The sequence below is a fragment of the Pteropus vampyrus genome, unplaced genomic scaffold (genome assembly GCF_000151845.1).
Source record: "Pteropus vampyrus isolate Shadow unplaced genomic scaffold, Pvam_2.0 Scaffold58, whole genome shotgun sequence".
NCBI lineage: Eukaryota > Metazoa > Chordata > Mammalia > Chiroptera > Pteropodidae > Pteropus > Pteropus vampyrus.
This window is the reverse complement of record NW_011888839.1, coordinates 2,708,530-2,719,199: the sequence shown is the minus strand read 5'-3', so window position 1 is coordinate 2,719,199 and position 10,670 is coordinate 2,708,530. Positions and strand designations below refer to the sequence as shown.

The 10,670-nt window shown below is 32.9% G+C and overlaps 1 protein-coding gene across 12 annotated transcripts in view; it reads right to left on the bottom strand.

Annotated features, from left to right (window-relative positions):
• The window catches only part of HACE1 (HECT domain and ankyrin repeat containing E3 ubiquitin protein ligase 1), an 81,477-nt gene that overhangs the window by 27,198 nt on the left and 43,609 nt on the right, over positions 1 to 10,670 (bottom strand). For all 12 annotated transcript variants that reach the window (XM_011360716.2, XM_023530935.1, XM_011360712.2 and 9 more), the window contains 3 exons: positions 6,187 to 6,521; positions 4,998 to 5,066; positions 4,657 to 4,744 (listed from right to left, as the gene is read on the bottom strand). In XM_011360716.2, coding sequence (XP_011359018.1) covers positions 4,657 to 4,744; positions 4,998 to 5,066; positions 6,187 to 6,521 — 492 coding nt within the window. The remainder of the gene's footprint in view (positions 1 to 4,656; positions 4,745 to 4,997; positions 5,067 to 6,186; positions 6,522 to 10,670) is intronic.

Below are 10,670 nucleotides of genomic sequence, written 5' to 3'. Positions count from 1 at the left end.
GTGCTGCAGATGAGACACTGGAAACAGAGCCAAAGTTGAAGCTAAAGACAAGGTTAAGGTCTCTTGTTGAAGAGATTAAAGATACAGATGACAAACACCAAGAATGGAGAAGTTTATAATCATAAGTCAGGACTGAGAATTTGCTTAGCAAAGAAAACACACAGCCAGAAAAGTCAAAGAAGAACCAGGGTAGTGCAAGATTACAAAAGCCAAGAATTTCAAGAGATAAATATGAACAATATCCAATACCACAAAGAGGTTATCTTTCAGGCAGTTTTTAGGACACCAGTAAATTTCTTCATCTGTGCTAAACTAAACATTAGTCTTGCTTCAACAGACTTATATATTTTTATTAATTCTTAATAAAAATTTTATTATTATAAAAATTTTATTATTATAACTAGTGAGAGATTAACTTCTGCCTTTTAATATGTGCTCTTTCAGTAAATGCTTTTTAAAAAGCTAAATGTATAATTTTGTCCATATTTTTAATAGTCTTCCACATTTTTAATAAAGTACTGTTGTTATATTCTTTACTGGGCATATAAATTGAATATTTCATTTTACATAAACAGATTAGAATGTAAAGTGCTTAAAACTTTAATGTTGATTATTTCTAAAACTTTGGTAAATGAGCACAAAAAAAATATTACATAGAAATAATTATTTTAGTATGGGTTTTGACATTTCATAAACATTGTTTAAAATCCTGGCTATCATTTCTAGGTTTGTGATCTTAGGGAAATTACTAATCCTCTCAGAACTTTAGTTTTCCCATCTGCAAAATAGGGAAAGTAATACCTACTTCAAGGGCTAATTGTGAAGATTAAATGAAATAATGCCGATATAGAACATAATAATCATAATTATAATCATAAATTAGCCAATGCTTATCAAAGCACCTTTCAGCCACGTACTGTTTTAAGCACTTTAGATGCATTTTGACATGTAATCCTCACAATACTATGAGGAAAAGAGACTCTAATTATCCTCCTTTTGCAGAAGAGAAAATGCAGCACCAACAGCTTACTTTGTGGAAATACTCAACACTCAGAACGCTCGATAAAGAGGCACTGTTCTTATTACCATTTTATAACAATGTTAAAATTATTGTGAATAAGTATTTAAAAAGACCGTAATTTGCCATTATAAGATATTAAACATTAAATTATATCCTTTATCTATAAAATGTGAACCAAGAAATAAAAGCAAATGGCAATTTTAAAAAAGTAATTTAAATGGAACGTTAAAAGGTACAAAATGCTATCTTCAAAAGCTAGTAAGATATTTGTAAGATCAGAATACCCACACATATATGCACACCTACAAAGCCACAGGGAACATTTTTGTATGAAAACTTTCTGAGTTCCTGCATTTCCACAAAATAATTCACAAAACAGGACTGATTACAGAAGCTCCTCTTAATAGCATTTGCACAGCAATACAAAATGTTTCTCCCTTTAACTACAGGCCACCTGAAAACCACCAACAAAACAAGAAGTCAATCCTTAAGCAGAGATAGTTTTTGTTTTTACCATTTTTTTTGGAACAGCCTCCAAGTTACAGAAAATTTCTAAGAAGAGTAGAATACAAAGTATTTTTTTCTTGATTTGAGTAAGCTGACATGACGTCCAGTCACTCCCAAGTACTTCACTGTGTATGTACTTCCTACAAACAGGAGAATTCTCCTACATAACCAGATAACGACCATCAAAATCAGAAAATTGATACGTTATTATATCTACTCCTCCGACCCGATTTTAAGTTTTGCCAGTTTCCTAGTAATGTCCTTCATAGCATAATGACTCATGAATACCGTTTAGGTGTCTTGTCTCTTCCATTCTGGTAGAGTTCTTCAGTGTTTTAATTTTCATGACCTCAAAACTTTTCACGATTGCAGGTAAGTTATTTTGTAGAATGTCCCAATCGGAATTAGGCTGATGTTTTCTCATGATTAAATTCAGGGTGTACATCTTTGGCAGTAATACCAAAGAAGTGAGGCCATGTTCTTCTCAGTGCACCCTATCAGGCGGCACACTGATGTCTGCTCTGATCACCACCAAACTTGTCCACCATAAAATTCCTTGTTAATCTTTGTGATTAATAAGTATTCCATAGGGAGATACTTTGAGACAGTAAAATATCCCACATATCATCAAATTTTCCATCATTCATTTTTTTCGGTACTCATGGGTTCTGATTTTATTTATAATATCTTGCCATCATTGTTTATTTTAATGTTAAAATTGTTTTAGATTTGGCCAGGGAGGCCACTGGAGGTAGTTCTGAGTCATTTTTAACACAACCTCATCATTCTTTAAACAATTTTCTTGCACAGTAAGATATTCCAGGCTCATCTGTACTTTCATTGACCCAGCCTTGTAATTAGCCATTTCTCCCATGAGTCACGTTTCATTGATAATGATATTTAGAGATGTGAACTGGATGCCAGGTTTACTATATCTATCCATATTTAAGTTCTCACTGATATCTCCCAATTCCAGTCCAACAGTACGTAGTTCATTTTATTTTCCTCCATTTTGTAACTCCTTTCTTCAACATTGAGAAACTAAACTCCCATAACCTTTACTATACTTACTTGTTTGATCAACCCATATATAACTAATATCCTGTCACTAAGAAGCACCCTTCACTGCATGGATGCTCTCTACCCCACTTGGGCTCTGTCAAACTACTCTGAGCAACTGTCACCGCCCTCTGCGTTGGACATCCTCCATATGCCATTCCAACTCACATGCTCCATGCTGAGACCCTATTCTACACAGACATCCTCCTTACTAGGCCCAAGTTCTAAAATTCCACACTGGAACACCACAATGCACACAATGCATGTGGACAGCTTTCTCATCCCGGTCAAACAATAAAAACCCCTCTGTGGGTCAAAAAAGTGGATAGCTAATGCATATGCTTTTTGACTGAATTGTTCAGGAAGGGAAGGGGGAAAAGGAAGCGAAAAGTAGAGATAGTATTAAAAAAATAGCAAACTACTTCTTTCAAAAACTAAGTTTCTTTCACAAATAATCAATTTCATTTGCCCTAGAATGGAGTCACATAATATGTTAAGAAAAGAACTTAAGAACCAGAAAGACTTAAAATTTTGGTTCTCCCACTTAGTAGCTGAATGACTTAACTTACTTGACTTCCTCAGCTTCAGTGAAAGAGTACCCATCTCACATGACTGTTATAAAAATAAAATAATCCATATAATGCAAATGTATGGTACCTGACTTAAAGTTAGCATTCAATAAATGTATATTATTACTACCTTCTCTTTTACATTACCATTAAATAGATGTCAAAGAATTTATATAAATGTGTATAATTTTATAAGCTTTTATAATTTTTAGCTTTCTTTAACTTCTGAAAGGGTCAGTGTTCCGAAAGACATTTAAAAACACCTATAGTATTTCTTATGATTACCAATCAAACCATAGCCTCTGGTCTATCTTACATTTCTAACAAATTATTTCCTAAAATTTTGCCATGATCATGTCATTCTCTTGAAGCAAAGTTATCAGTGGCTCCTGACAGCCTAGCAAACAAAGAAGATTCTTTAATCTGGCAATCAAGGCTCAACACAGTATGACCCCAATCTACCTTTCCAGAATTATATCTCATTCCTCACCTACACAAAATTTCTGCTTCGATCTCTACAGTTTTATACAATTTTTCACCAGATATGCCCTGGTCCAAATCTTGGCTAGAATATTCATCTTCCCCCATTTACTCCCATCAAAATTTTGCATGTTTTCCAAGGTCCAGTTTAAAATCCACCTCCTCTTTTAAATTTCCCTTGATTATAGCAGCCGGAAGCAAGCTCTTCATCTCTTAAACTACTAAAGAACCATGTAATACTGTAATTACTATTTTATAGAAACATTTATTATCTCCCTTGCTAGACTGAATTAAGAACCTCTTAGAGAAAGGATATATGACTATTATTAAACATATATACTAGTCACTATTTAAAACTTATTCTTCACAATAATTTTATGAGGTTGGTGTCCTTATCTCTATCTTACAGATAAAGAAACCAAAGCTCAAGGATGTTAAAAATGTGCCCAAAGTCACACAATTGTTAAGTAGCCAAACAAACTTTTTCTAACATGTTTACGAAACATGAGATTTGTGGAATGAACCCTGGCAGGGAAAGGTTCTCAGGTCGAAAAGTTTGGAAGATTAATGAAGTTAAATCACTATTTTTACCAAAAGGTTTCTCAAAGCCTTTAATAACCTGCTGATAAACTTTATGAATATCCAACACAGCATATGTTATATTTCCCAAATGCATCTGGAAATAAAATCCTTTTCTTAAGGACTATGAGCCTTATAGCACTAGCGTTCCTAACATGAAACTCATTTCAGGAAATGTGGGAACGTATTCTATTGTCTTTGAACAAGCCATGGCACATAGTAGGACCTCAACACACATTTCTTGAAGAAGAAAACTTATTCCTCATACTAAAGTAACATACTTTAGTATATAGTGTAACTCGACCTACTAAATTAAATAAGGTAATTTCATTCCTCTTATAGCAGAAGGTCTCAAGTATAATAATTACTTCATTAAACAGTACTCAAATTTAAAAATTAATTTTCATTAGACAAAGTAAAAAGATTAAGAGAAATTTCTACCTGTGCTTTTATGATATGCATGAATCTTGACATCAACTCAGGACATTCAAGGAGGAAGTGAAAGTGGTCAAATATAATTTTGGGATTTCTAAAAGAAAAATATATTTTGTTTAAATGGAAAGGAAGGATGAGTAGCATTAAGTGATTCACACAGGTAGATTTACATATATAAATACTGAAACAGAAGAGTTAACACATATTCATCCATACCTACTATATTTGCACTTGTCATTGAGCATTTTTTAAATAGTTTAACAGAGGTAACATTTTTTCTGTTGAGATAAGAACAAGTAAAGAAGGAAAAGACTGAAGGGCATTCCATGAATCCAAGAAAGCCTTACCTGTTAACAAAGCATTTTAAGACTTCATCGTGTTTGCAGACAAATTCAATGAAACGAGGTGAAGTCATTCTGGGGGTGGGGGTAAAAAATAATCAAAACATATACACGAAAGTTGATGATACAACATATTTGATAACTATGTATTGAACTGGACTGGCTTCTAGACAAAAAAATTGGGGATTTGGATTGTCTTTTTAAGTTTAAGAAATTGAGGCACGCCTAGTCAATCTATAAAATGAAAAAATTTATAGAACTTTTCATTAACAGATGATATGAACAAGTGACTTCTCAAAAACCTTGAAATGTTAAGCATCTCTATATATTTCAAATACATAATGTATTTGTATCCTATACAAAGTAGAAGTCACCATTCTACATGTTAATAACTTATACAATGCTTAAAACTCAAATATTTTGGACTAATTCTAGATCAGTACATTAAGTATCCTAAAACAAGATCAAATAGAACCTAAAATCAACAAATTACTATTTGTTGTCCTGAAATTACAAAAAAGTCACAGCGTTTCTTTGTCTACCACAGAAGGAAATAATAAGCATGTAGTGTAAGCTTTGACAGGCAGTTAGGTTTTCTCTTTTTTGTAACACAAGCGCCTGACTTAAGTTTTGGTTGCCAAGGTTCTACTTCAAAGAGGCATATACTTCAAAGATGGCTATCTTTAATAAACACATTGCCAGCCACACAACTAGATAAAGAGCCAGACCACCTCCCTCCACAGAGGCCTTTTTGTTTTAAAGATCTTGGTTGATTTTGATAACTGACCAGTTGGCCCACTTGTTTTTTCTCTTCTCACACTTTAAATTCTCACTTATGTTTTAAATTCACCAATAAAGAGTGAGCCCCAGAAATACTAGGTCCCCCACCCTGACTCCCCAAAAATGAGAACTTCTCCAGGCCCATATGCACACCCACTTGTGAGCTAGCTCTTGCGGGCACACGCTCTCACTCTTGCTCTCTCCCTGAGACCTTGCTGTGTGGTCCCAGGTGTGCCATGTAATTTCCAGACCTTGTAAGTAATAAACCTTTTTTCTTTTTTTTCAAAGTTTCCTGATGGTTATTGCTGAAAGGCGCCTTGGAATCATAATAAGAACCACAAGGGCTGGTCCAGCCACAAGATTGGTTATTGATAGGCTGAGACCTGCACACAAAACAAAGCAGAAACCCTCTTACCCTGGAGGCATCTGACAAGAACAGCACATGTAAAAAGCTTGAATGACAGCACTTAGCCGGTTAGCTGTCATAGAAATAACATCCTGACAGTCTGCACTGGCTTCCTGTTTCCCTCCTAGAGCATCTGGTTTAGATTCCCTGGTGCCAGTGGATAGATTTTCATAGCTCCCAGGTCCTGAAGGTTCAAATGGAGGAATGGAAGTACCATCTTGATCTTGGCCTTTTTGTTTTAGTAAAATAGAAGTGATATCCGTTGAGTCCTTTTTGTTTTTCATCAGTTCTGTAGCTATTAAAACTAGCCATTCATCTAATGAGTGCCAAAGCAATTCGAGAGGCTAAGAGAAAAAGAAAAGCGTTTTTTAAACATCATTCTGAAACTACAGGGCAAAAACCAGACAAATATTATAAAAGAGAAAATTTACTGTAGATACTTCTATTTTCCCAAGTTAATGTAACATCAATGCCTATAGGTAAATAATAAAAACATATGTCATATAAATAACAATTTCTTCATTTGTAGCAAAAATTTAATTTGCATTTATTTACTCCTTGGGATAGAAAGGGAAAACTAAAACTACAAAACATGTACAAGCAATCTTTCTTCTTTTAAAAATTTTAATAAAATATTTAGTTTTAAAAGCATTATTACATATATATAATCCCCCAACCTTTACTGTATTAATGTGTCAACAATTTTAATTATGTCTTTTTTCAGTTAAAAAAGATAATTCCTAAAGACCTTAATAGTTTACTATGCTCTTTACATCTAATTCCTAGAATTTTGAAAATTTATAACAAGAAATTTTTAAATGACATATTTATATATACATATACACATCTGCATATTTATATGCTTACACATACACACACACACAATTCATCTCTAAAAAACAGTAACCATCAAATACTGACTAGCAAATTCTTAATTCCAAGTAAAGATTAACAGCTTAAAAAAGAAATGGTGGAAAGTAAATTGTTTCTTTGGAGAACAAAAAAATGTCTTTTGTAAATTAACAGCAAATAAAATTTTATTTTTTAAATATTATGTTATCACAAATGCTACAATAGGACTAAATATTAGAGAAGACAGAATACATACATCCTCTGTAATAATTAGTAGTTTTTAACACAAGTGGAAATATAAATGCCCAACTACTGTTAAAAGACCTGCTACCAGGAATCCAATGTACAGCAACATGACTATAGTTATCAATACTGTATCACATATTTGAAAGTTGCTATGAGTAAAGCTTTAATGTTCTCACTATAACAACAAAATGGTAATTATGGGAGATGAAGGATCGATGCACTACCTAACCTGTGATAAACATTTAGCAATATCTATGTGTTTCAAATCATCACATTGTGTACCTTAAACTTATATAATATTATACGTAAATTAAAGCTCAGTAAAGCTGAGGGAAAAGAACCCGCTAAACATTTTTTATTCCAAATAATGGTTAACAATGTGTGTGTTTAGGGGGTGGGGGGAAGAGCAGGGAGGTAATGATTAAATGGTCCTTCATTCCTACAGTACTTTAACTATTCCTATAGAGAATGATAAATTTTCTACAACTGAATGTAAAAGTTAATCTTACTTTTTGATTCTTATGTGATCACAGAATGGTATAAACTAGGCCATGAATTTGAGAAAGACCGCCCTTCCAATACTTCAACTAAAAGAAATAATCTTACTTTTAAAGACCACTACACAAAGGTTACCATATTTGGAAGCTTAGAAAATGGTTAAATAACCTGTTCAGCCAGAAAATTCTTTCCAATTATTATCTAAAAAACCGCTCTGCTTTATCTTCAGCCTTTCTTCAAGCTTCCAGAAAATTCTTTCCAATTATTATTTAAAAAATCCCTCTGCTACATCTTCAGCCTTTCTTCAAGCTTCTAGAACGTTCTCTTTCCGAGAATATTTGATTTACTGAATTTGCAAACAATTAAATCATCCCTAAGTCTTCACTGAATCATTAAACCAGAAAATGGAAAACAAAATTTACAAACACATTCACCATCAACACAAACCTAATTCACTCATTCAATAAGTATTTAGTTAGTACTACTACTAGGTAAACAGGTAAGCAAAGGGAGAAACTAATTATACACTTTCTGAGGTTGAAATTAGCATCCCGCTGCCCCACAAGAGGGCTTTTCCATGATTAGGCACAGACAGCAGTTGGAAGATTCAGGGTCCCTGAGCTGCTTAAAGGGCAAAAGAACCAGTTGCCATAAACACTGACATGATATCATCACTGAAAATGTCTTAATTCTAATCATGATCCAAGTTTGGGTCTACAGTTTCTCTTCATGAGCAAAACATTCAACCTGCCGTAAATGATGAAAAAGAACTTATGTCAGCAAAAATATTTAGCTTTACATCAGAAAATGAACTTCCAAAACGGAAAGAACAGGTGGTGGTGATGTAAAACTGCTTGAAACAAAAGGAAAAAGGAGTAATTGGCCTCTGAATGAGAAGGGCTAAAACCAAGAAACTCAACACACTGGATGGAGAGGAGCCTAAGGCAGGAAATGGTATGTGCTGCTCACGCACATGAGTGCACTGAACCTGAATTTACAACAATCCTACTTTCATAGACTTACTACGTGCAAATATTAAAGGCAAATTTTGATAAATTCAGATAATTTAAAAATAGGTCTGTGTAAAAATGACAGTAACAATGAAGATACTGAAAAGCTAGTTTTCAAAATTCTTTGTTGTGTAGCAAAAAATTAGAATGAGGGGAAAAAAGAGAAATGGTAAGTCATCTTAGGCCTTTCTTTTCTATTTCTTTCTTCATTCACATGCACTAAAACTAAATCCCATCCTTAAAGTATTTTGCCTAGAGAGTGGTCCCTATGAAGATATATTCAGAAAAGTAATTGTTCAACATCAGAAAGAAAACTGTGACTACAACTTTAATTTTTAACTGTGATAGCAGCCACAGACAAGGATTAAATTTTAAAAATTAAAAGAAATTATTGCAAACCATATCTATGATGCTTTCTACATTCTTAAATAATGATAAAAACATTAGATAAGATACAGAGCACTGTACATATCAACTGTTACTGAAAAATGAGTCAATGACTATGGCAAATATTAGTGGTTTCTTGGCAGTGTGAAAATATTGCTTCATTTCATATTACTGAGTGATCGTCACCACAAAATTATATTCTACTTATAGAAACAATAACAATCATATACGATTTTCAAAACATTTTAAGTTATATTTCAATGCTATAATACATAATCTCAAACTTGATGAACAATTAAAATTTTTTCAAGATCCATGTTCCACGGTAAGATACAAATTTGACAAGAAAGCATTACTAACTTAAGTTCATTAATAGCAATTTGAAATCCTGTTAGTCTGTTCTCAACTTGATAATGTCAAATGCTACAATCCAAAAGGTAAGATCTTAAAGTTACAAGTTTCTCAAGCTTTCCTGGCTTCCAAATTTTCCAAATTATACTTCTATGAAACTGTTAACAGTCAAAGCTTACTGTTTACAAAAAAAAGCCTAAATTGTCTTCTCCATGTTCATCCTGCTCTGACTGCCAGAACTACATCCTCCTTCAGATGCTCCAAAGTTCCCATGGCGCTAGATAAAAATTTCTTAACACTGAAAAAATGGCTAGGTGGTAAGATTTAATTTAAAAGACTTCTAAGATAAATTATAAAACTAGTAACAGGATGTTAAATAATTTCACCTACTAAAAACACATGGCCTATAAACCCACTCATTTTAATGGAAAACCCATTAGTTAATCTTAATAGAGTGACATGTTCCAATTAATGAAATGGAAAGTGGGGATCAATTGCTACTTGGATAAAATGTAGTAAAAATTAAAATGGTATTTCCAGTCTAACATTATAGCAACTCAGCATATGTTTAAGATTTTTATAACTTGAATCATCCCACAATGAAGAGAATACTTTATAATACATAGATGACAATGTAAGTTCTATTTTATCCTTCTAAGACTTTTTATACACAGATGACGATGTAATTTCTATTTTCATCTTTACAAAATTTTTATTTTTATTCATATATATCATTGAAACATGGAGTCTGGATTCCATAAAAGAAAAGTTAAAAAAACAAAACAAAACAAAACAAAACAAAAAACAGTGCTATTCTCTTCTACTCAGTTATATCTATACTGGGTGGGTAGAAAACTAACATTTAAATCAAGCATTAAGGGTGGATAGAGAGGCTGGCTACTTAGCACATACTTATTTTCTGATATAATCAGCAAATAGATGGCAAACTCAAATTTTACCAAACAAAAAAGAAATCAGACAATAGTGAATACAAATAATAGACCATAACTATACCTGATTTAACCTTTCTATCTATCATTATAGATGAGTTGAAAGAATGAGAAGAATATCAAATCAGGGGTAGAGTCAGTAACTTAACAGCATGAGCCATGCCAGAACACATAAATATCACATAACATGAATATTGAG